At 37.4% G+C, this 27,015-nt stretch overlaps 1 protein-coding gene across 8 annotated transcripts in view; it reads left to right on the top strand.

Moving 5' to 3' along the window:
* Positions 1 to 27,015, top strand: part of OSBPL6 (oxysterol binding protein like 6) — a 111,091-nt gene that overhangs the window by 68,982 nt on the left and 15,094 nt on the right. For 4 of the 8 annotated variants that reach the window (XM_049806303.1, XM_049806294.1, XM_049806283.1 and 1 more), the window contains 16 exons: positions 1,669 to 1,722; positions 2,438 to 2,551; positions 2,671 to 2,835; positions 3,357 to 3,489; positions 3,929 to 4,032; positions 4,962 to 5,054; positions 9,918 to 9,992; positions 13,969 to 14,134; positions 15,089 to 15,219; positions 17,305 to 17,412; positions 19,787 to 19,924; positions 21,294 to 21,381; positions 21,557 to 21,810; positions 24,530 to 24,667; positions 25,044 to 25,107; positions 25,712 to 25,790. In XM_049806303.1, coding sequence (XP_049662260.1) covers positions 1,669 to 1,722; positions 2,438 to 2,551; positions 2,671 to 2,835; positions 3,357 to 3,489; positions 3,929 to 4,032; positions 4,962 to 5,054; positions 9,918 to 9,992; positions 13,969 to 14,134; positions 15,089 to 15,219; positions 17,305 to 17,412; positions 19,787 to 19,924; positions 21,294 to 21,381; positions 21,557 to 21,810; positions 24,530 to 24,667; positions 25,044 to 25,107; positions 25,712 to 25,790 — 1,904 coding nt within the window. The remainder of the gene's footprint in view (positions 1 to 1,668; positions 1,723 to 2,437; positions 2,552 to 2,670; positions 2,836 to 3,356; positions 3,490 to 3,928; positions 4,033 to 4,961; positions 5,055 to 9,917; positions 9,993 to 13,968; positions 14,135 to 15,088; positions 15,220 to 17,304; positions 17,413 to 19,786; positions 19,925 to 21,293; positions 21,382 to 21,556; positions 21,811 to 24,529; positions 24,668 to 25,043; positions 25,108 to 25,711; positions 25,791 to 27,015) is intronic. The other 4 variants (XM_049806319.1, XM_049806330.1, XM_049806339.1 and 1 more) reach the window with 4 other exon arrangements.

The raw sequence follows: 27,015 nt of genomic DNA, 5'->3' as shown, positions 1-27,015 counted from the left end.
TATTTTTTCCTAACTGCTGCCTCAATATCCTGCAGTTCCCATAACAATACTTAGTGCTGAAAGCCCAGTGAGGAATTCCAGAGACAGTAACTGTAGCATGTGCTGTGTTAGTGTTCTGCTAGCAGAGCCATAGCATCCTCTGTCTATTGAACGTTGCATGTCATATTCTGATGGTTCTGAATATGCTTTAGCAGCATACCAGATATAATGTGTACAACTTGGAGAGTAGCTTATTTTCTGAAGTGCAGTATGCTTTGGAACAAAGTATGAGGAAAGGTCATTTTCTTTTGTGTGTGGAACTTAGGCAGAACAATATGAAATGAATATCATGTTCTTGTGAAGTCTGTTAATGACCACACCTAGTTTAAAACAACCCAGAACTAAAAGCCTTCCTGTTGTTTTGACATCTTATTTAAGAAGTTACGCCTCAGGAAAGCACGGTTTTCTCTCCCTGACTGACATAATTTCCAGAACCATCTTCAGGAGATATTTTCTGCCATCTAACTACTGACCATGCTTATAGTGTTGATTTAACAGGTTCACATCATGAAAACATTGTCCTTCCTTTCCATGTCAGACAGCTTAGAGACTCTAGCATAATATTTTACTGTGTTTTAGGTTTTTAACATAGATTAGTGCTTTAGGTTAGACTCTAAAAATATTAACTAGTTTCTATTAATTAGCATGTTTTAAATGTTAGTGGTGGTAAACACAAGTTAGTGAATCTCATTTAAAGTCTAGGTTTCCTGTTAGGCTGTATCTTTATGCTGTGTGCCAAAGTCTGTGCTAACTTGTCTGCAATGCAGCTTGAGTGGTCTAGTACACACAAGCTAGGGCAACTTTAATTGCAGGAGAAACACGCTTTGAATTCTGCTCTCTGTTTTAAGAGCCACTTGGCAAAATAAAGGTGTAGCAATGGCACAGATAGGCATTGCCAGGTTAGCCTAGCCCTGGTAACTATGTCAATGAAGATGTAGTGGCTCACACCGTATCAGTGACGTAACACCCAAAACGTAAGCCCTCCCATGACCTGGGTATGTTGTGGGAATGCTGTAATATTTACACTTGTACTAATACCTGTATTAGCTACATTACAGCTAGAAAAGGTATCATCAGCACAAATTACACTCACATCTTTCCCTGACTGCATAGAGGTCTGCCATGAGGCACAAAATTTTGGATTGTAGAGCAGTGTCTCACAGCCTGCATTTTTTTCTTAGCTGGAGATCAAGGAGTCCACAACATCCCTATGTGGGTCTTTCTTTTGGGATGTAGATCTTGCACTAGGAAAAACTTTTCAGTTTCTGGATAGGAAAGGTAGGTTGTAAATTTGAAATGTAGGAAGAAAATGAAGAAACAGACATACAGTGTCTTACAGAGTTTATTGAATTGGCTCGAAAACTGAAAAAATACCCTTCATTATTGAGTTTTGTTAAGTTAAACCTAGCACAGAATGTTGAAAAAAGAGAATCTGTTTTTTCTTGCCTAGAAGATAATTGTTGTTCAAAAAACAAGCAAGAAAATTATTCAATACTGTATTTATCCTGTCTTTCCAACCCACAAATATTCCTTATTTGCTACAGAGTAATCATCGTCTTTTGCAGATGAATTATTGTACATAGTTTAAATTGCATCTGCTCATTAAGAAAGAATTTTTTTTTCTTTCAGAGGTTTTTTGTCCTGGATAATGGAATGTTGAAATACTCAAAGTCACCAATTGATGTAAGTAAAGTTGAAGACCATTTTAAAATTTGTATTGGAATTCAGCCTGCCAGGGTGATTAACTCTCATACTCACTCTAGGTATATTTATGACAGGGCACACACAAAAGTTGTTTTCAAAGAGAGATCTGTATATGGAAAGCATGTAAGATTTTGGTTGAGTTTTGTCCTCAAGAATTCTAGCTTTTCTTCTATAAAAATGAAAACTACATTACTTAAAGTAGTTTATGTAATGAAGGTGCCTGAGAGATTAGCCTGACCATGTGTTTTTCCTTTTCAATTTTTATGTCAGTCAGAGCTGATTATTGTGAGACATGTGGGTAGGGCAGAGAAGTGATTACAATGTACTCAAGAGATATAAAGGGTAGCATTAAGTTAGTTAGATCTGATACCAATAACTATCAAGTGGTAGGAGCAGGGAGCCGAGTACTGTCTAATTTTCTCTGATTCTCACTCACCTGTAACTGTGTACTGGTATGAAACAACACACTTAAATTTTGGAGTTGGCTCTGTACTGAGCACTTCTTGTGAGATACTTTTCTCTGTCTATAAATATAGTAAGTGGTTAGTCTGACTACAGGTTTTATTTTTTAATACGCCTTTATATTAAAAAGTTCATAAAATGGGAAACCATTTCAGCACCAGGTATTCTTCTGTTAAATATAGTGAAGAAGTGCATGATACTGCCATTTTCTTACCCTGCTTTTTGATTTTAGATACAGAAAGGCAAAGTCCATGGAAGCATTGATGTTGGTTTATCAGTTATGTCCATAAAAAAGAAGGCTCGTAGAATAGATCTTGACACAGAAGAACACATTTATCATCTGAAGGTAAAAAGTGGTGCAAATACTTATTCTCTTTTCACCCACAGTGGAAATAAATAAAACTGTAAAAGACGTGCAGAAAAGTAGTTTTTTGAATGCTTTCCTGATAGTGAATTTGTTTCCAGGTGAAGTCCCAGGATTCATTTGATGCATGGGTTTCAAAATTACGCCATCACCGGTTGTACCGTCAGAATGAGATTGTGAGATCTCCAAGAGATGCTAGCTTTCATATATTCCCTTCAGCCTCTACTACAGAATCTTCACCAGCTGCTAATGTGTCAGATGGAAAGGTATGTAGTGTTCTTTTGTTGAAAACTCATGCCTGCCAGGCTTGCTCATGAGCAGTTTCAGTGGTCTCTGCTTGTAATGCCAATAGAGAGGTGTTTCCACTGTGGGAATCAATGGTCAGCAAAAAGCTGTATGTGCAGCTGAAAGACTGTCTAATTTAGCCTTACTGCAGCCTTCACCAATGGGCTGCTGTAGAGGTCTAGCAAAGAATTCACCATCCCTAGAACAATTTGCACTTGCCTTTGTTGTCAGGGATAAATCTGTTTCTTTACTATTTGATAATGTTCTTAAACAACAGCTTTTTTAACTGGTAGTTAGCAAACACAGTTTGCTTGTGAGGTTCTTGGTTTGGTTTTCCAACATGCTATTCAGAAAAATCTGCATCTTGGGCAACTATATAGTCAAATCACAGATGTCACTGAAATCACAGTGCAATTTTGTTTTCTTATTCTGAAGTAGTGTGGTGATTACACTGACTAAGCAACACAGCAACAGTAAATTTAAGCATTTTATTATGCCTTAGGTGCAACAAAATAGCTTCTCCTGGCAGTCTCCTATACCTTGCAGTAACAGCCTTCCTGCCACCTGCACTACTGGTCAGAGTAAAGTAGCAGCCTGGTTGCAGGACTCTGAAGAGATGGACAGATGTGCAGAAGGTTAGTCTTTACCTTTTCGTGCCTTGTTCTTTCAGCAAAACTTGTTGATATAAAATAAGAAATAGTAAACTGGTTAAGTTGCATCTTTACAGGAACATGAATTAGCTCTTCAGGTAATTAGATGCTTGTGGTAGGAATTTCCCTCTCTGCATGTTTTGGGATATTGCTTTTACAATTTATCTTAATAATCTGTATTATCTTAATGGAAATTATTGTTAAAATATGATCAACTTTTGAGGTCCAGACTTGTTGCTGACTCCCATAGAAATAACAAGTGCTCAACATCTCTAAAAATAAAGCTTTTACTTAGATGCCTTACAAGCAGGGATTTGGACATTAAACTTTCATAATTCAATAAAGTGCAAATGATGGACATCATGGCAGAAAAAAAAAAGTCCAAATTGAAGCACCTAATGTAATTTTGTTTTATATCTGTTAGATCTTGCTCATTGTCAGTCAAACCTTGTGGAACTCAGTAAACTTCTTCAAAATTTAGAAATACTACAGAGAACTCAGTCAGCACCAAATTTCACAGACATGCAGGTAAATATGCTTGAACATAAATCATCACACTGAAACATTTGTTCTTTGTGTTAAGGGAAATATAGAGATGATGTCTGTTAATGATTTTCTGAAATCATAGTAACTCTTGGATGAAAGGTTTATGCTATGTGTTTATCTTAATCACATGTAATAATGTTTCATGTGTAAACAAATAATTAAGACGTATTAATTATTTGAGTTAAATAGGACAAATCAAATTATTAAGTCATTTGCAAAGCAAAACTGAGAACTGTTACAATAGAAATACACGTATACATTGAAATTATATGTAAGGAATTTTTATTGTGCAGAGTAAGATACTGTTTTAAGTTTTTTTTAAGGAGTGGGCATCCAAAGACCCTCAAAGATGAAGTTGCTTGCTCTAGAAAAGAGGGCATAGTAAAAAGGTCCCAAAGGTTGGACCATTTCACAGTTCAGGGTGAGTTTTCCTCTTGGCCACAAGAAAGCAACAGCAGATCCTAAATCCTAAATACTTTTTTCCTTTTTCAATCAGTCCCCTTAAATACACAAATCTTCCAGGGGTGCGTGTGTTGTGAAGTCTAGTGCCAATGAGGTAACGAGACTTACCATTGATTTCAAGAAGAGGTGAAGTCTACATTTCTCTGAGTAGTACCAAAGTAGAAATCCATGAAGATTTCAAGATCTGGTCCTAAATATTGTGCACTTATGAAGAAAGTATACCAGTAGTTTTGCTATATAAGCTAAATATACCACGTGTTTATAGAAGTGTATGGATAGCTACGGCTGGTCACTGCTGTAGGTGTGGGCCCTGGCAGTGGCATTCTTCTCCTTACTTTCTAATTTGTAGATGTCTAACGCTACAATTCTTTACTAACTTGCTGTACTGTCTGTGTTGCTTGTGTCTATTTAATAGTATTTTGTCGCTTTTAACTATTTGTATAATGTAGGCTAACTGTGTAGATATTTCAAAGAAAGACAAGCGGGTCACAAGACGATGGAGAACAAAAAGTGTCAGCAAAGATGCAAAAATTCAACTTCAGGTACTGAATGCACAATGTTTTACTTTTCACTGTACTTTTAGATTAACTTTTAAGCATGAAATGATATATTAGCTGAAAGTAGGAAGTCAATCTACTGTCTCTTATGTTCCTGATGAAGTAAATTAAATTTCAGTTTGTTGTTTAAAACCTAGAGAAAATAGTGAGAAAAGTGTTGATTTTACTTTCATGCTATGAAAACATTGCCATCTAGGGAAAGGAGCGCGATCTGAATACTAGTGAATTAATGTGCAAACAAGGCAATATCCATGCAGCACATGGGGATACTCATGTTCTATCTCAAATTTGCCAAGAAGGGCAGTTGAGCAGGTGACATCAAGCTAAAAGCAGAAAACATGAATGAAATACTAGATATGAGTTGTCTTTGTGAAGATCTATGCTATGAATGTTGCCAATGAGAAGTATTTTCACAAGTTTTGTCTTATGGAAAAGGCTAGTATGGGAACAAACTGGATAAATCAAAGAATAAATTACATGAAGAAAGAATTTACCCCATCCTGCCTTAGAGCTGAAAAGTAAAAGCACAGAAATGAGCATAACACGCTTGTATTACTGGTAGATCCAGGGCATCTAACTGTGTTTTGTCAGTAGTTGTATGTTTTGAGGCCTAATCCAAAACCTAATCTTTTTTATCACTGAGCAACTGATAATGAAGACTATATTCAGCTGACTTCAGGAGCTAACAATCACCACTGTGCTGTCTGCTACAAAATAAATAAATGTCAGCAACTTTTGATCCATTTAAATTCCTTGGAATTCATGCAAACTTTGAAAGCCTTTAATATGTGCCCTAGAGGCACAACAAGGAGCTCTCTGTGACTCAGAGGCACAGTAAGGAGCTGTCTGTGACTCATTTAAGATTAATAATCTTAAGAAGAAATTGTAGTTGCATCAGACTTCTCTTTGCAGCTGTAGTAGGTGATTTTTCTTTCTACCTGTTATACTAGATAACTCACAATAGTTTGAATAATGAAGCATCTGTTAGGATTAAGAAGGTTTAACAACAAGGGAATTTTGGTGATTGATGTCATGTCCTATTACCTGCATTTGAAGGATCACTGTGTTTCCCTGCTGCTGAATAACATAGGCAAATAAAAATATCAGGAAAGTGGATGCAAGTAGTTGGTGTCTATGAAGAGACAGAGTCAACACTGCATGTTCTTCTTTCATGCTGCAGTGGTCTCAGAGAAATTTCTCTCCACAAAAATGATGAAAAAATGATGAAAGCAGTCAATGTATGATGATCTAGGGTGGGTCATGAGGAATTATGAGCTGTTCCTTTGTTGCCTGCACTTTGCCAAAGTGACACTGGTCTGGTCTTTTGTCATTTTGGCACATGACTCTCAAACTGCTGTTTGTGGTTTGGCAGGAGTTGTGCCTCAGCTCCTGAAGTTCTCAAATACAGTCGGTTTGCAGGTTCCCTTGAGAGAGTTTGTGTGCATAGCACTGCTCTACATGGATCTGTCACTTCTGGGTTGATAATGAACTCTGCCTAACCTGGGTCAGCATTAACTCCTGGCAAGCTTAATGCTGGAAATGTAAAGCTTATTTTGTTAGAGGAAAGCATTAAGTTATTGATGACTGATTTATAAATTAATTTGCAGTGAAACAGAAACAATAAAATTATTCTAAGTTATATGGAAGATGAAGACTCCTTTTTGGCTGCTCTGTTACCTTGCCTAGTTTGATGGGCTCAAGGCATTGTTTATTCTTCCAAGGGCTGTCCTGTCCTATGAATGGTCTAAAGCTGTGATCCGTGGAAGATGGCCTCACTCTTGACTCATTGTGTTATTCCTAATTTGCTCATGTTGCCATTCCACTAAAATGTGGATTTCCTCCCATGCCTAGGTGCTTCTTAAGCTTACAATCACATTTTGTTCTTCTGTAGCCATTCCTTCTAGCTTCATTGGCCTTCCTTTTAGGTCATTTTTTCAAGGCTACTCAACTCTTTATAAACTTTTTATCCAGGCACCCACTACTGAGAACCACTTTATCTAATTTGTGATCATTTCTTCATGATTTGCTATTAAATAGTTGACATTTGGTACTAAGAAAACTTCTGTTGTCCTTTTACTTTCCCCATGCCTCTGTACATCTCGTTAGTTTTAGGGGATAATGCTAACATACTAACTTCAAGCTAGTTGCATTATTAATTTCATTTGAAGTACTTGCACGTATTTATTTTAGAATAAGCAGTCATTAACTACCATCAGAAGACTCTCTGATAGTATGATGTTGAGAGCCATCCTCCTGGGGAGCATAAAAATTAGTGCACTGTATATGCAAGTGTCTTGTTCATGAGTAATGGAGAATGAGAGTGTAATTTTTTGCTAGCTCAGCATTCGCTGTGAAAGATGCAAGAAGAGAATTCTTCCATCCAGATTTTATATTATGCTTGTTACCAGATTTTTGTTAATAAGACAGCTTTTGTTGTATTCCTGCTAACACATTCTGGAATATGAATGCTAGGTGTATAATGTGTTTAAAACACTTTTTCTTGTAAGAAAAGCTGCTTGCTTTCTTTCTTAGAAATACATATGTACTTATTAGGTATACCAGTTCTGTATGCAGCTAACTTCGCTCACACAGCTAATCCCAGTGACTAGAATGTGGTTATTCCCCAAAGTAAAATTGAGCATAGCATGTGTGTATGTGTTTGCAGGTTTGGGGGTTTAGTATTAACAGGTATGTAGTGTTAGAATTAACAGCTTAATTTACAGGCCTTTACTCAAGAGTAATACATGGACTGCTTCTCTGAAGAAAGATTGCCTTTATGAATGAGGTTTATTTTGTTTTTAAAGTGTATTTAAGGTCTTATGAAAATGGCTCACAACAACAGATTAGTTGACCTGTATTCATTCATTTTACAAATAATGCTTTTGTACAAAACCTGAGGGTTTGGTTGTTTTTTTTCCCATTGGGTAAAAGACCTATTTGTCATTCTCATGACAATCTAAAGATCTTCAAAAGAAGAAAAATATTACTGAAAAGCAATAAAATGAACTAATAATTTAATTTCCCTCAAGAGCTCAGAGCTGCGAAGTTCCAAGACTGTATTTTGTTTGGTTTTTGTTTTGTTTTGTTTTGTTTTGTTTTCCAGGGAAAGTAGTTTAATAGAGAACTATATAGTATGGAGCAACCTGAAAAGGCAGCTTGCTCTACTGAGGCTTTCAGCTCAGAAATGAAACCAGACCCAAAGACTGGCTTATTACCTTTTCCCTTAAATCAGTATTTCTTTATATCATAACTCAGATTATGACCTCACTTTCTCTTGTGTTGAGGGGAGTGTGTGGTTCTGCAGAGCTCATTGTTCCCATTTTAATAATGCATACCTGCATTCATAATCTGGCAGCCAAATATATATTTGTGCATGTCTCTTTGTCTGTACATATGTATAATTATTTATGTCCCTATTAGTTAAACAAAAATATTCTTCCAAACTCCTATTCACAGGATAGACATACTGCTGCAGAGCACAAAGAGCTTTACATTATGCATATGATGCGTTCTCTGATTTAACAAAGTTTGTACTCTATATTTTAGAGGTTATTTACATGTTTTTTAATGTGAGAATTTTACAAAATATTACAAAGCAAGGCTTCTCTTTCTGTGATCATTAGACAATCCTTCCATTGTCAGTAACACTGCGACTAGTATTGGCCAGAGGGTGGAGGGTACGGTCATTCTCAGATGCAGCAACCCCTACTAGCAGGAGTGTTACAGGAGCAAGACACTTCATCTAATATTGCACTAAAACATCCTGTTCTTCAGCATGGTGTCCATGTATCCAATCTACACCATTGTTATTTATATGGCGCCCAGGCTGCTTTCAGAAAAAGTATACAGATTTAAAAATACTGAAGTAGCTATTGGTGAAGATATAGGTGAAGAAAAATGTAAAGGGTTTGAAAATTGTTTTCTAAAAGCAGAAAGGGTTTTTTTCTGGTCTTCTAAAATCTTAAAATGGCTTCAAAATAATGACATTTTGATTAGACATTAAATAGAAGGATTTCATGATAGGTGTGGAGCTCCTCTGCATTAGACAATTACTTGCTTGACTTTAATGTACCACGATGAATTTTCTTAAAAGTAAAATAAAAGTGAAATTAAGCAGGATGATGCCACAAGTTAGGCATGCAGAAAAGGAAGTAGTTGTTGGAATACTTAGTTTTCATTTGTGTTGCTTTATTCGAGTTTTTGCATTGCTTTGGAAGCCAAGCCTTCAGTAATGTACAGGAGAACAGTTGGAACTCAAAAAAGTGGTGTGTGGAGAAAATGCACAAATAGGCTCAAGGATGGACATGGAAATGCTAGAGCTGTGCACAGGAATGTTTACATAAACAAGCTCACTCTAACATACACACTGAAAAGTTTTACCATTGAGATGCATGCATCTTCAATGACCACAGTTCATGTGCTTCCACTAATGCAAAGCGATGTCTTTCAGAATTCATCTTCTAGATGGTCAAGTGACCCCCAGAAGGAGTTTGGTTTTTGTGTTTTCTGCCATGCCATAACATCCTTTTTGTTTTCTTATGCCATAATTGCCTTATGGCTATGCTAATAAATTTTTTTTTTTTTTTTTGGTAGTCTTAGTAAGTGCACTGCAGTCCAACTCATCTGGAGATAATTTTAGTGAAGTATCTAGCTTTTTTATGTCTCTGGCATACACAACTGAAAACATGTGATATGTCCTCAGAATGTGTAGGCCATAAGAGTTAACAAAATTGAAATCCACTTAAAGACTTTCCCTCTCCCTTTTCTGATCACCTTTCATCTTCCTGTGTCCCATCACCCCTTCCCTTCTCTTTTTCTACTTCCTTCTCTTCTTGCATTCACTGTCAGGAAGGGCCGGCACCGAAGGGCCAGTTCAGCACAACACGACGCCGGCAGAGACTAGCAGCTGCAGTGGCTACAACAGTGAGTGGATTTAAAAATCAAGGGATAGCTCTGAAGATGGGAAGCTGTGTAACAACTTGAATGTGTAATAAGCTTATGAAAATGTTTCTTGCACTTTTTGGAGGTGTCCGTGCTACCCACTTTCAGCTGAGTTCCTTAGAAGTGGTCAGGCCTGACACCAATGAATTCCATAAATGTGGATTTGAGCTTGTTTTCATGGTACATGTCCCTCCTCCTTCATGCAAGTGCAAGTGACGGTTAGACTTAGGCCCTGCACTATTTGGACATGTCTTTGACATACTCTGCTATATACTATACAAAATGGAAAGGAATGATGAAATTCTGTTAAAAGATTCTCGTGACAGTCTATAGCAAGACAGCAGAACCAAGGAGATTTGTTACAAACAAGCATGGAATTATAAAATTTCCTGTTTTTTTTTTCTTTTTCTTTTTTTTTTTTTTTTTTAAGTAGCATTAGGTTAGCCTTTTCATTTGAGACACTTTCTGTTTACATTCCATAATCCCAAAAAGTCATATTACTACCTCTAGTGTCTGTATTTAGTCTTGCTAATTCTCTAAGTCTTTGACACAAAATCTGGAGCTATGAAAGCAGGTAGGGAAGACTCTGTGCAGCCAAAAATTGAAGTGAACTTTAAATCCATACCCCTTACCTACCCCAAGCAGTGAATGTCTTCACCAGGCTAAAGTATTCCAGGGTCTGCTGCTCCAGCCCATGGCTAAAATCCCCTAGATCAGACATAGCTTCTGCTTAAGCCTGAACATCTTGAGCTCCTGCTACCTGAACCACAAAACTCAGTTACTGTTAGGGCCTTCTAAAAAGCATGAGAGAAATCAGTGTTCCTCTGGTTCCCAAATTAACTCATCTAAATTTAATCCCCCATAATCAGTTGATGCTGAATGCTGTGCTAAATAATTGACTGGTATTCCAACCTCATCGGTCTGCCTTCCTAGCAGAGAAATCAACCTGCTTTGCAGTTTATGTGGCTGAGTAGTGTTAGTGGGACACTCTAACCAGTAGGTTCAGTAGTAATTAAACAACATTGGCAAGAGCCGTACCAAGGAAGTGCTTAAGTGGAGGAAACATAGCTGGACTTAGATTGCAAGACAGTAGGAGTCCAGGGAATTGCTGAGTTGTTACCTGCAGCCGAAGTGAAGACCTGTTGAGGGAGGTCTTGCAGGAGCTGGAAGAAGCACAGGAGGAAGGAAAATGAGAGGCACCAAAATGACTCTGCAGCTGTTGCAGTGGTCGTGGCAATGGACCGGTCTTACTGGCTGATGTAGCAAAGTGCTTGTCTCTCCCAGACGGTGAAGCTGTGTGTATAGACTGAGGGATACAGAATTCCATCAGTTAAATGCACGGCAGAAAGAGGAGGTTTTCCTTACGACCCGCTCTACCAGGAACAGTCAGTTCCTCTGTGAACATGTAGTTCTGAAGAAGGTGATGGATGACTGTGTGTTACATCCCTGGAGTAAAGCAGAAAGTCAGGACAAGGTACGTCTGAGGTCGTGCCTGGCAGAGTGTGTGTACGGAGGAAACCAGAGTGATGCATCAAGAAGCTAAACATTTTTTAAAAGTCCTCCAAAACAACAACAACAACAAAAACAACCAAAAAAAGATGAGTAATAAAGTCAGAATCAAGTCACCATGGATATAGAGAGAAAGCACAGGAGTGAAACGAAAAAAGGGGAGGAGAAGTATGTTGGCAGTGTTTCTTGGACTGTTGCCTATTCAAGAGAATGAAAGAGTTTGTTCAATGTGGATTTTTTCATCTGTTGTGGGAAGTAGCTTGGAAACTTTTCTAAAAGATGCGTATGAGGAGAGTTCATGTTAGTTAACAGTTCAGTATTTTTGGTTCTTGTATTTAAAGCAGTCGGCAAAGCACCTAGTTGTCTCTGTCATGTGAATGTGTGTTTCTTGGAAGCAGTATGACAGTATTTGTAGAACATGTAAATGCTGTTTCTAGGACACACCTTGAAATGTTATTTTTCCAATAAACCTCACTGGAGAAACATTGTTTTTCAGCCTGGCCAGCTGAGGTATGAGGCAGAAATGATGGATCTAAAGCAGGTCTCTTCAGCTAGGTTCATCACAAAGTGACTAAAAAGCCCTCATCATGTGTGGGCAGCCTGCCTGCAGCTCTGCCAGTCTTTGTGGGGCTGGGGCAACCTGCCCCATCACCACAGGCACTTGGGACTGTGGGGACTCTCCCTCTTTCCTGCCTTCTGCATGGGCCCTAGGGTTGGGTACGTGCTCCCCACACACACAGCTATCATGCAGCCACCTCCTCTGCCCTCTGGGAGCCACCTGGAGCAGTTGAACTTTTGTGGTGCTCCCAGTCAGAAAATTCTGGGAACATGTTCTCCGATTTAAGAATTGAAAAGGTTTTGTAAAGGAAACCTGAAATGAACCTACATTTAGTCACATTAGTCAATTAACCTAGTTTTGTTGGGCTGTTGAGAGAGGCAGTCTGGTTCTCGCGAAGAAGATAACGGGGTAAATATCCAGTACGAACGGAAGGAATTTATTCTACATATCCTGTTAATGAAGTCCCCTTGATATGAGGTAAAAATGAGGTCCAATAAAAAATGCCTACTTTGTTGATATAGCTGGAAATCAAAATACATGAGAGAATAAAGTTTATACCGGATAGGTGCCATAGAGCTATTATTTTATGTGCAATATGTATCTGGAAATTGAGGAAGAACAGGATGGAAGTTGGTATTTTGCAGATTATGCTCATGAGTGGAATGAGATATGATGAATAGTTCCAACAGGATTTTGAGGGTTTTATTGGTGAATCAGAGACCTAAAACATATATTGATGGCAACTTTTACAGGAAGGTATTGATAAAACTATTCACTGATCTAATCAAATAACAAGGTACCAATTTCAAATACTGACGGTAGTATAGAACTTATCTGTTGATAAAAATTCTTAGTAATATGACTTTTTATGTTATCTGCTGCTCTTTATCATGCCTCAGAAGATACATTTTATATTTTGGCCCCATTTTTCATATTTGAATAATTAATATTGGGCTGCAGTGTAAAAATTCTTGATTTATACATTTCATCAGTGTAATGTAATAAATTAGATTTAATGTGTTCAATGTGTTTAACAGTGCTTAATAGTTAAGTAACAAAATGTAGCTCTGCATGCCTTTCCTTTGCATTTAAATTTGAAAATTAGGTTCTTGGCCTGATTTTTATACAAATGTGTTTAAATGGTAAAATTAAAATAAAATAGAACATACACTCACAGACACACACTTCACATATATAACAGTGGCAGCCATACACTGTATATGTGGCAAGTAGGTAACTGTTCAATACACATGATACGTGTATATAATTTATAAAGATTTGCATATATGTTTTTATTACCTGAAAAGTATTACAGTAAATGAAAATCAGGTGCAGTTTTGCTTTTTTTGGGGGGGTTGTTGTTTATTTGTTTAATTAGAAAGACTGGCCATACACTGAGTTTCAGCTCAAGATTTACCAGTAGTTTTGAAAAACTTCAATGCTGTATTTGATAATAATATATCTTATTTCTAGATCTGTGGAGGAACTTGCATACTTCAAATGTTGGTATTGTAGCAACAGTCATACTACATGTACTCTCAAATGTCCAAATATAAAGCAGTATGTGTCATGGTTTAATTTTCCAGTCACCTTTTAAGCATTACGATGTGGTCCATTTTTGTAAATGTTAGAATTGAAAAGCTCCATCATTAGCTGTTAGCTATGTATTTAGGCTGCCTTTTGCCTGTTTCAGTGAAAAATCTCAAAAGAGAATTCTGCATCAGCTGTGCTGAGATATAGGAAAGTAAAAAGTTATGTGTTCACTTTTACCATGTTCTTCACATTGTGAACCAAGTCTTTTGTTTTCAGAAGAAATTTGTATTTTGCTTGAACAGAGTCCAAAGGTTTTTTGCACCTTATACAGTACTTCTTCACTGTTTCTCTCTGTAGGTCCCTTTCAGTGCTACAATGTCACCCGTTCGACTGCATTCATCTAATCCCAACCTCTGCGCAGACATTGAGTTTCAGACTCCCCCAAGCCATGTAACGGACCCTCTGGAGTGCTCTACTGAGTACATGAAGCTTCAAGAAGAATTCTGCCTGATGGCACAAAAAGGTAACTGGAAATGTCAAGCCCTTCCTTTATTGTGCTTCTCTGTTGTGTTCTTTTATTGCCTTCACTTAGTTATGGCCAGGGCATCTGTCTGCTTAGATGATATTGTATAAGAAATTTTAGCTGGTTAGGGGCTTACATAAAGGTAACATATATTATCCTTCTTACATTTTCCATGGATGTCATGAATCTAGAGATAGGTAAACTGATAAGAAATTTTTTTTAGAAGTCTTCTGAACTACTGCATCTTGTAAATACGTGACTGAATTTGCAAACATATTGTTTCTCAATAAAATGGTTTACCTCTCCCCAGACATGAATCAGAATGTCCCTGCTACATATAATGTCCAGTTCATTTTTGTGCAATGTTTTCTACATCAGTGGAAACAAAAGAAGAGCTTATTACTAGAATGTACTTTAGAAATGCCATTTTATTGCCAATAAATCCTACAGACTCAAAAATACTATTTTTAAAAGGGTCTGTTATCAGTTTGCTCTCTGTTATATAGCAAACATAGGAAAAACATGAGACTGATATCTTAAAAAATGTCAAAAACCTGTTTAAAGACCAAGTAATCCTCTTTATTAGTGCAATATTAAGTCTTAGCAGAACTGATTTTTTGTTACTCTGAAGAGAAAAATTAAAAACCAGAATGAAAAGAACACACACTGGGCACAGGTTTTCCAAACACGCATCTGTCTATATGTTCAGCACCAAGAATATGCTCAGATGACATAAGTATGAACATACAGTATGCACATTACAACCTCAAGCTCTAAGTATTTGTACTTATTTGGGCATGGATCACTTGTAGTTCAGATCCTTGTTTCAAATTTCCCTAACTGTGGGATGGAAATCTCACACTCTGTCTTTATTGCTGAACTATTGTAATAGATGTCAATGTGCAGTTCTGTAACTGAGAAAACAACTTGTTTTCTTTTTTCTTTTTTGCTTAGTACATTCTCTTTTGAAGTCTGCCTTTAACAGCATAGCTATAGAGAAGGAGAAGCTTAAGCAGATTGTTTCAGAGCAGGATCTTACAGGCCACAATGCTCAAATAGCACACCTCAGACAGTCCCTCTCACAGGTATGTTCTTGATTTGATTTCAAGCACATCTAGCTTGCCAGTTGTGCTGTGTCTTTTATATTTTGGATATTTCCTGGGGTAGAAAAAAGCCAAAAAAAAGCCAAGTTCATGACAGAACTACGACATATGTTCTGTTATGACATAGGTCTAACCTAAATGCATGTGGATTATTTGTTTCTGTAAGCATGTATCTGTTATGGTTTTCCAAAGTAAAGAAAAAGGATCAAATGTTTTTATAGAAATGCTAGATATCTTTCCTGGAGCTGTTTCCAGCACAGCCAAGGAGATATTCTTGTTTTCTTAATTAAGTTTTAAATTTTTACTGTATATTTTCAGATTTCTTTTATATATCCATGTCTCTAACTGCAAAAGGAATCATGGGTTAGAGGACAATTATGGGTAAATTGGATTTTCAGCTACACACCTGTTACTGTCCAGCGTCTCTCCCACTTAAGCCAAAGGAAAAATTGTCACTGACCTTAGTGGGGAAAAACAAGTAAAGCGACAGTAAGTCCTCAGGTTGCAAAATAACTCAAATTTTTCAATTCATTGTCAAGAAAACAGAAAAGCTTTTACTCTGAAGAACAGATTGGTATGGAGTACTGCATCTGCAAGAAATGTCAGCAGAGGTTTAAAGGCAAACAGAACTTCACCCAAATGTGTATATAATTTCATACACTGTTGTTATTACTGGGTTGGAGGTTTTTGCTATGAGATTAAAATTGATGCATGTTTCTAGAGATAGAGATGCATATCATGTTATGCAGATTGATTACTGTGTGTTGTAATAAAGAAAGGTTAAGGACAAGAGTAAGGGTAACCATTTCTGGTTATTGATACAAATTTAACTAAGACCTGTGGAGACTTTATTAGCAAGCTGTATGAAATAGGTGATCATGTTTTCTTCTTGTTCCTAGCCTCCAGTGTCAGTCTAAAAGTCACTGTTACACATTAGTTCATAGTCTCAATGGGGAATAAGTGGAAATTTGACCTTTGGGTTCAACCAGCCTCATGACCAGGTTTGAGCAATTTAAGAAGCTAGTGCCAGCCTGGTGTTGTCACCTTCCCTTCCTGGTAGATGGCAACTGCGAACATGCCCAGACTGTTTAAGAACAAAGCAAAATGGGGTCACTCAAACTGTTTAGTGACAGTTTAAGCTAACCTATTTTACTTTGGTCCTACTTTGTTTTGGTACGTTCATGCAATCTATTCCTGAGTGTACACTAGGGGGAGACAGAAGAAGATTCTTACTCCATTGTAACAGTCATTTTCTACTAAAACAGTATGTCTGTCTGTTGTTCCTTTCCATATCCCTCAGTAATGGGGATATATTAGGGTTAAGTCAGTTCATGTTCTAGGTATGTAACATATTACACTTTTTCTGGATTTCAGAATCTTGCACGAGTCTTTCTAGATAACAGACAATATGTATATATGCACCCAAATTTATCATCTAGGTTGAACTTTAAAAAAGGAGAAAAATCAGCAGATACCACTCTAGTGGATCAGTAGTTTGAAACGAGTACACATATGCAAATATATCAAATTGATCAGATGGGCAAACATCCAATGTTACTAGCAATTATGTTGGTTTTGCTGGAAAGGAAGCAATTTCCTTTTGCAGGCTCTAAGTGATGATAACCTTGGTTCAGAAAGGGCTGTATAATTGTAAACCAAGAATTGCCTCTTTGGGCATTTTGCGAGTAGTTCCCATTTGTTGTTCTGTGGTTTCATTTTTTCTTGCTGCGTTCACTCCCCATTTCCGTAATGTACCCACCAGTATACCTGCCAAAGAGCTATCTGAAGAATTATGGTAGAATGCCACTGTTATGTTGTGGGAGAATATCTGTACCCCCTGCCCCCTGAAAATCACTGAAGGCAAACCAGCCAAAAGATTAAATCATTTTAGAGAAGATCTCAAACCAGGTATCTCTATAAAAAGAAAAAAGAAGGTTCTGTAATTTCTTAGGAAATTGCTGGGAAGAAGCTACATTTTTTTTTCTTTTTCTCTTTTTTTTTTTTTTTTTTTTTTTTGCTGTTTAACACTTTTTAATTTTAAATGAAATGTGCAATTTTTATTTTAAGGCTCTCAACCAGAATGCTGAACTAAGGAGTCGCTTGAACAGAATACATTCAGAATCTGTTATTTGTGATCAGGTTGTCAGTGTAAATATTATCCCTAGTCCTGATGAGGTAAGACTTTGGCCTTTAATGGATTTAGAGTACAATCAAACCTTGCTAATTCTCACTAATAGCTGAAATACATCTGGCAAATTACAGAATTTTTCAGATTGGCAAATGTTCATTTGTAGAAAAAGTCAGATTATATTTTTCCTTACATAAAATAAAACTTCTGTCTTTTATTTTGCATATGTCAGATCTCATGAAAGAGCTCAGTTTGGTCTCTGCAGAGACACAGGGAAGGACTCCAGTTTTGGAATATTAATTGTTGGCTGTGGGAATTAGTGAGGTTTTACTGTATTTGAATGTAACACACAGTAGCTAACCAATTCTGTATCTTAGTTTCTTGCCAAATCAACAGAACAGTATTTAATGGCCTGATCCTGCAAGTGCTTAAATGGCCTGATGTTTAATATCTTGAGTGGCACTGCTGAAATGAAAAGGTTCAGTCTATGAACCAAGCACTATATTAATACCATGTTTGCAACATCTAGTCTTCCTTGTTTTGCTTTCCTCAGTGAACAGATTACTGGACATTTGTGATAGTAACGAGTCAGCTTCCATCATGAGAAGAACAAATCTGAATTTGTGAGCTGTAATATGTTACAATTAATGTGGTCACTTTGACAGCCTTCGGCTTGCATTTTACAAAAATATTTTTCATTTGTCATTTCCACTTGTTTTTTTCTATGCACATGGCATTTCAATTAACATACTTTTGTGTCCTAATTATTTCTTCCAACAAGAAAGGAAGGTGAAAAAATGTTTCTGATTACTTTCATTTATTTGCTTTTTGAAAATGTCCAAACAATTTTTCCAGGAGTCCAGCACATTGGAGACTAGCAACAGAAGATAGAGGTGAAGTGGTACCACAGCACAGCAATCTGCAGTGAAGTTCTGAGCAATGACCATCTTTTCTATTTTGTGTTTTTTCTTGGTTAGCTGTTTCTTTTCCATATGTACATCATTATCTTGGTGCAAGTGTGTCTGACTGAAGAAGTTTTTCGAAGTTCCCAGATCTCTTATTCACTCCTCTTGGTTGCTTTATATGTATAATCTTGCAGTGTGTAGATAATGCCTGTGTGAGCATCTTTTTCAGGTAGGGGCATGTGTATTTTTCCATGTCCCTCTAGTTAATACAAAAACTTAAAATTTCAATCACTTCCTGTAAAGATAGCAGTGAAATGAGCTTCTGTTCCATTATAATTCATCAAACATCATAAACCATCTACAAGCTTATAAGCCCCAGTGAAAAAGGAATGGTTTTTGACCTCTTGGCTAGTTTATGATTGATTTTTTTTTTTTTCCCCCACTTAGTGCATTTTGAGGCAATTATATAGAATAATTCTACAGGATTAAGATGCCAACAAAACCATTTGCAGGACTTTTGTAGTAAGATTAATGGGGATGGCGTTGCAATCTGAAGAGTTAACTGTGTTTAGAAGGGCTTTGGTAGTTTCATCTGTATTATCTCCCAGAAGCAACTTGCTATATAAATTAAGGGATTAAGTCAGAAGCCTGTTTCCCTGCACAGCAGCAGTTCCTTTGGTGGAATGGTACAGGAAGAGAATCTTGTTTTCCTCCCTTCTTAAAATGACAGCCTGTAGGGTAACACGTTGAAACCTGGTGTTTCTCCCATCAGTAGCAGGAAGAGGAATATATGTTCCACTATTTAAATTAGCTTGCCCCCCCTACTGATATACACATAACACAGTTTTGAACCCTTGCCTTTGCTGTTAAATTCTTTTTATAATAAACCATAGAGAGTTCATTCCTTTTAGTAGTATTGAGTCAGTGTTAATGGCATCTTTCGAACGAGTTTTGAAGTACAAACACGGAATCAAAGCACATAAATATATATTATAGCCATCCTCCTGAATATTCAGACATTTCAAACATTTGTTACTAAACTGGTTCACAAGCGCATTTATTTTGAAAGTAACTTATAACTCCCTGACCTTATAAAGCTTTATATTTGAGTTTTGGTTGTATCAAAGCTAGCTCCCAGTGATGTAATTTGTTATGACCTGGTGTCTTTTCATCTGAATTTCATGGCTGAATTTGTCTGACACAATCCAACTATTGTCCACAAAATCATTCCTCTGGATACAGAACTAGATCTGTGATTATTTGTGCTGCTATAACTTAGCAGTTGATGCTGAGCAGGCCTCGAAGACATGTATCTCACTGCTCAAAATGCACTTTATTTTGTAATTTGTCAAAGTCTCATCTGTTAGGTACACACAAAGCCCTACTAAAATGCTGTCATCTTTACTACCTTTGGTTATATTTGGCATAGAAAAATTATTCAGGTGAATTACCCCTTCTATGCATATTTCTTTTATATTAGAAATAATACTTTTATTTTTCTGTGCTTTATTTACAGACGGGTGAACAAATTCATGTCAGTTTGCCACTGTCTCAGCAAGTTTCTAATGAGAGCAGGCTCTCTATGTCTGAATCCGTTTCAGAGTTCTTTGATGCACAGGAAGTGCTTCTATCTGCCAGCTCGTCAGAAAATGAGGTAGGCTATGACAGCATGCTGCAGCTTTGCTGTTGGACAGATTTAGGTATTGCTACCACTAGTGAATGGGTTTTTTGTTTTGTTTTGTTTTTTAATAATGATACGTAGAATAAAAAGGTATCAGAATGTGTAAGGTGTAGATAAATGAACCTGAGACTCACTTGTGATGGAGCGCAGAAGTTCCCTGAAGTGTAAAACTGACTTGAAAGTTGTTTGTATCAGTAGCTTATGTTCAGTATCTGTCCTTGCTAGACTATGACAGTTTCATGTAAGGATGACATAGACAGGAGCAATTATGTCTGACTATGCCATTAACTAATACAGATTTTAAAATATTCTTTAAAAAAAAAGTCCTCTAGTATCCATATAAAGTTATTCTCTATAATCAGAGAAGTAGACAAAAGCCTGAAAAATTGTCTCACTCAGTCTCAAAGTTAAAGCCATCAGATACAATTCAGGCTCCTGAATCATGCTGCTGTCCACAGCTTTCCTGTGCTATTCTGAATAAATTCTTCAATTTTAAAAATTTATTTATTTTTTTAAAATACCTTTTTATAAAGCCACAGTACTGCTGTGGTCTACCACAACTCTTCTGTAAGAGGAAATAAGAGTGTTCCACCGTATTTTCTTTTTGACAAGGATTGCTCATGTGCCACGAGTTGGCACAACCATGGCTAGAGTTGTTCATCTAAAGAATGGATTGGTTCCTTATCTTATTGCTTCTGGCAGGTGTAAAGTACATGTTATCTCAATAGTCTGGATTATCTATATCAGCATGGAAAATCAGTGTGTCTGGTATAAAAAAAATGCAAACTTTACAAAGTCACCCCCAAATGGTATAGGCCTTATAATAAATACTCTGTTATCAGTAAATATGGTAAAATATTTTGAAAGTAATATTTCTGAAAAAACCCCCAAACTTGTTAAGACAGTGAAGTAGTTCTTGTTCTGCAAAATGACAGGTCGATGTTTATATAATTTTTTGCTGAAACACAAGCTGGTTTTATTGTTTGGCTTTTTATAAAGAGCACAAATCTATCTGTCTCTTCTCACCTCCCATCCCCAGCGCATTATGTTGTCCATTTTTTGTTCATCTCTGGTCTCATTTGAGGTCACCCTTTTGCAAATTTAATGCCTGTATTTGGCTTCATATTAAGGAATTCAGAAACATAAGGAGAGCATAGCATTTGTTTTGACATTTTTAGTGCATTGGCAGTATGGGCTGATTGAAACATCCAGTTGATTTAGTTGAAAGCTCTAACTGAGTAGAGATGATTTCTTTGAATATTTGTGTTTCAATTATATTTGTCTAATTTGTTGGTATATTTTATATGTATTTGACTTAGGTGATATTTTATTTATGTTCTAGGCTTCTGATGATGAATCTTATATCAGTGATGTGAGTGATAATATATCTGAGGACAACACGAGCGTTGCAGACAACATTTCCCGGCAAAGTATACTGCTATTTTTAAACTTTGGAAAATTATTTTGGTTTTGTTCTTGTACCAGATTTACTGCATGTCTGTACAAGACTAACTCAGCTGAAATCAGTGAAGTTGGGCTTGCTTGTTCTGGTGGTCTGTTTTTCTTAATCTAGTGCTTTCTTATGATATTTTTTTCCCTTCCTAGTTCTTAATGGTGAGCTAACAGGAGGTGCATTCAGGAATGGACGGAGAACTTGTCTCCCAGCTCCCAGCCCTGACACCAGTAACATCAATCTGTGGAATATTTTGAGAAATAACATTGGCAAAGATCTTTCCAAAGTATCCATGCCAGTTGAGCTAAATGAACCTCTGAATACCTTACAGCATCTTTGTGAAGAGCTGGAATACAGTGAACTCTTGGACAAGGCTGCTGAAACAGATGATCCTTATGAACGCATGGTAATAAATCTAGTGTAGCACTTATGTCTGTATTAAAAAGGGAGCTGTTGAGTGGAGGTCTGTGCAGGGTCCTATCTTGCTCTTCCTGTTCACAGACAACAGACCTCCTTCTGGGTCAAATGAATGCTCTGAACAATTAGAGGTGGTAGGTTTGATCTGAACACGGCTGAGGGACTTTTTGTGACTTTAAACCAAGTCCTGCAATTGTGACTCATTGATGTGAAGACTGATCTCACTCTCTAGGACCATATATGTAGACATTGGCAGTTTCTAATCCTGCAGCATCCTTTCCTGGCTTTCAGTGATCAAGTCCAGTAGCCTCTAAGAGCTAATCAAGTCTGTGGCTGCCTTATGATCATTGTAGATGTCAATAAGATGTCATCCTAGGCAATTTCTAATAGAGAAGTTCCAAACCACCAAAATGGTTTGCCTGGGCAGCCTGACTTCAATTGCCCTGTAAGTATGTCTTGTTTTTTTAACTGACAGCCAACAGCCTGTGTTCAGGACTCAGGGTGCTTTGATCTGTCATGTCTCCTTTTCTTCAGAAGAAAGAGGGAAAGGCTGTTAGGGAAATTTGGCAGTGTTGTTGATGAACATATCTACTGTTCCCTAGTATGGACTGACAACACTGTGGATAACTGGGAGAACAGAGGTTGCCTGTGGCTGTCATATAGCCACACGCTCAGGTGCATGAACTGCCACATTTACATGGCCTGCAGGAGAGTGAGGGGTCCTAAACATTGGTATGTTTTCCTTGCCCCTGAAGAAGTTGGACCTGTCTTATTATAGGGGGTTGAATTATTTGTCATTGCATGCTGTTTTCCTACAAGACTCCTTATGTCCCTCACAAAAGGGAGATACTATAAGGACTGGGCAGGGTTGTACTGAGTAAAGCAGGCTGTTTGCCTGCAGGACTCTGCCTCTTTTGTTGAAAAGCTTGGAAGGTGAGTATTGAAGGAGTCAGGAGAGTTCAGGAAGGAAAAGCCGTGGTGCAACTGAAAGCTTCTTCGGAAACACGGATTCAATCTCCTTCTCTGCTACAGATACCTAGTGCAATACTGAGGATACAAGCCAAACTTCTAACAAGTACCTTAAAAATGCAAAGTGCACACCCAGGCCAAGGCACATGGGCCTGCTTGTCAAAAGTCCTGAATACCCAAAGCATCAGTGGTAGTAGCAGTACTGTGAATATGTTACCTGCTTCTTTGCTGTTCTTTGAAAAATCAGGACTTTGCTATCTTAAATAAGCATCCAAATGTAGTGGAAACTTTCTTCTTCTCATTGCTCTATATATCATAAGGATAGTAAACCCCCTCATTTCTCTGTAGTGTATTATAGTTAAATTCATGAAAAAGGTTTTGGAAGAATGAAGGTTTTTACTGTTTGTCGTGGTTTAACCCCAGCCAGCCACTAAGCACCATGCAGCCACTCACTCACTCCCTCCCCACCCAGTGGGATGGGGGAGAAAATCAGGAAAAGAAGTAAAACTCGTGGGTTGAGATAAGAATGCTTTAATAGAACAGAAAAGAAGAAACTAATAATGACAATGATAACACTAATAAAATGACAACAGTAGTAATAAAAGGATTGGAATGTACAAATGATGTGCAGTGCAATTGCTCACCACCTGCTGACCGACACCCAGCTAGTCCCCGAGCGGCGATTCCCTGCCTCCACTTCCCAGTTCCTATACTGGATGGGATGTCCCATGGTATGGAATACTCTGTTGGCCGCTTTCGGTCAGGTGCTCTGGCTGTGTCCTGTGCCAACTTCTTGTGCCCCTCCAGCTTTCTCGCTGGCTGGGCATGAGAAGCTGAAAAATCCTTGACTATAGTCTAAACACTACTGAGCAACAACTGAAAACATCAGTGTGTTATCAACATTCTTCTCATACTGAACTCAAAACATAGCACCGTACCAGCTACTAGGAAGACAGTTAACTCTATCCCAGCTGAAACCAGGACACTGTTGAAGAACAGCCCACAAAAAGAGCACTAATTCTGTTGATGCTGTATTTATGAATAATATGAAGTGAGTAGAGAATGGAGCACTCATAACACAGTGGGATGAAAACCCACTTGTTTTGTTTCAACTTCTGAGTGCCTGTTGTGATTTTTTTTTTTTTAAACTCCGCTGAAGTGAGCTGTAATCTAAATTACTGTGGCATGTCACTTAGTTTATTACTCCCAGCTAGGCCTGGTTTAGGGACTACTAAATTTTGGTTGTACATGTAGACAAGGGGGCTGATAAGGCTGCACATGCATGGAAGATCCTGAGATAACTCTGCATTAAGGACATCTTAAGTGAGAGCCATTTATGTTTGGTACTAAATAAAATAGTTCCCATAGGAAAATGGTATGTGATCTTGTCATCAGAAGTTATCATATAGTATTTATTCACAAGGAGCATAGACTAGAGCTGGGTCTGTGTTTTAGATCATTATTGATAAGCCTGGTCAAAGGTAGAACAGTATCTTGTGCAGATTGTTATTTTTAGGGGACTGTTGAAAGAGACTGACTGAGGCCATGAAGAAAAACAAATTATATCAACAAAAGAAATACAGTTTATACTAGTTCTGGTTGGGATGTATGGCTTCACTCTTGGGCATGCTTCATTAATCCAGATTTCACTTTGACTGGAGTGAGTTGTGGGATGCCACGTAGTGATACACAAGAATGTCTGCCTATACTCGCTTATGTTCTTGTCTATATTTTCACAGGTTCTCATAGCTGCTTTTGCAGCATCAGGCTATGCCTCTACATACTTTAGAGCAGGAAGCAAGCCATTTAACCCAGTGCTTGGTGAAACTTATGAATGTATTAGAGAAGACAAAGGATTTCGATTTTTCTCAGAGCAGGTAAAGCTTGTTTCTAGATAGACACTCCTGTTTAGATTTAGCTTTTGGTTTCTTTGTTTTATAGAGTAATCTTGGTTTTTCTTTCTAGTTAGAATGGTTTGCTCTCTTAATTTGAGAGCAATCTTAAGTCTCTGAAAAGGTTATTAGTATGAATGAACTTTGTTAAATGCTAGAAGGTATATATTTTTATAGTAATCACAAGGAAGTGGTTTACGTACATTGCATTTTAAGTACAAACTTAAGTTGCATCTGTTTTCATAGCAACATAGGCTAAAAAATAGTGTGGGCTATTTAGTATTTTCATATTGCAGTAACAATTGTATTGTCTTAGAAATGAAAATGAACTGTTTTTAACTCAAGTCAAACTGTTTTCCAGGTTAGCCACCATCCTCCCATTTCGGCCTGTCACTGTGAATCGAAGAACTTCGTGTTTTGGCAAGGTATACTTTTTTAATTCAAAACCATAAACTCCTTTTTTATTAGGAAGTAAAAACTTTGTACAAGCTGAGCTTTGCATTTGGAACTTACTCAGTTTCTATACTTATTATTTTTGTAGTAACATATTACAAACTGATGCTCTGAATTATTTCCCTCCAAATTCTTATTCTTAAGAGTGAGCAGACTTGTTATAACTTCCCTTGTCACTTGCAGTCTGTTTATACTTTTCTGGTTAGAAGCTTTTTTACCAAGAAAATTATTTTTTCTTACAAACACAAGCAGTTCTTTTAACACAGTTGAACAAGCAGCTCTTTCTTTCTTTGTATCTACTGACATATACATTTAATTTCTATTGAATGTTTTCATGAGAGCTTTGACAATAATGTAGCACAGCCATGACTCCTAGAAAAAAATCAAATTTATCTTTAGTTTTTCTCTGATGTCATTTTCTAGTATTTTTTTTCTTTTGTATTTTCATGACAACCTCATACTTTCCTGTTTTAAACTGGGTAGCCTAGCATAGAGCATCTTGTGTGACACACAGATCACTGCAAGGAGGAGACTTTGGTCTTTTCAGTTTTGTAAATCTTTCACTATTATATTCAGATATCAGGTGGAAAAACAAATTCTGGGGGAAATCAATGGAAATTCTGCCAGTTGGAACCTTGAATGTGACTCTTCCAAAGTAAGCTACTGTCCTATTTCCTTTTGTTTTCAGTCTTTGCTGCAATCTGTGCTGCCTTATGAATGGATTGGGGGAAGTGTATGCAGACATCACATGATTTGTACTGGTGAGAGTAGTGCGTAGCTCACATCTCTCCTTAGTGTACAGGTGGGGATACTGAAGCATTTTTGAGCCTGAAGATCCTTTTGGGTTTTTGGAGGAAAGATATACAAACTCTCTAGAAAGCGGTAGACAGAGGGGGATAGAAATGTTTTAGGAGAGAGAACCCAAGTTTTACTATAGTAACAATCAACTGTTCAGAACAAGGCTGCAATATAGCACTGTCAGCAGCTAGTGCTGTCCTTGCTAGGGCTCTCAATACTGCTACGTGTTCCCTCAGAACAACCGCTAGTAATGTAAGGTCATTTTCCAAAATGTAGTTAAGCCAGAACGTGTTCTTCAGATGTTGAAAGAGTAGTGAGAAGAAGAAGTTTCACCACAGTTAAGAGTAGTTGCAAGTTGTAAATCCTGAGAATATGCAAGGAGAGGATACTTTAAACATGTCTGCTGGTTTTGCAGTACTATTCCTGCTCCTGTACATTGCACCCAGCCTTTCTTTCTGCCTTTAACAGCATGACATCACTCCACTTCTTTATCCATCTCATGAAATTGAAGTAAATGCACTCAGGAGCATCTTTGTCTGCTGTCCTCATGCTTGCCCCCTTAGCTTTGAAGGAGAATGTGCTTTGCACAATATAATTCCCTCATTTTACTCCCTTGTTTGACAACAGAGATGCTCTGACTCTGAGTAGTTGTTACAGAGGGAAAGGGATGATGTGCCAGTGAGCTCCTGCTTCCTACTTCCTTTCTGTTACCTCCTTCCCATATTTATTTTGTTCTATTTGTAATTTAATTACCTTGTCTGCTTATAGCCTCAGTTCAGCCTTATGTTGATCTTTGGGTCACTCTCCTTCCCCTAGAGGAAATGTGGCCAAAGCAGTTAATGCTCTGAGGACAGTGAATACGCTATGCAGGGCTTTGGTGATTCACAATGGCTTGATGTGTGGTTCATAGCACCATTCTTCAGTTGTCTGCACTAGAGCTTAGGTGAGCTCCTCTATGGAGGATTAGAACCAGTGCTTTATTAAAGTAAGCTATTGTTTCAAAAGTGTTTGAGGAATATGGTCTTGTATTTATGATAATGGAGCTATGTTCTACTTTTTTGTCCTAATGATCATGGTTAATG

This window comes from Accipiter gentilis, chromosome 1, assembly GCF_929443795.1.
Source record: "Accipiter gentilis chromosome 1, bAccGen1.1, whole genome shotgun sequence".
NCBI classification, from domain to species: domain Eukaryota; kingdom Metazoa; phylum Chordata; class Aves; order Accipitriformes; family Accipitridae; genus Astur; species Astur gentilis.
The sequence above is the reverse complement of the archived record's forward strand: the minus strand, read 5'-3'. Positions and strand labels throughout refer to the sequence as shown.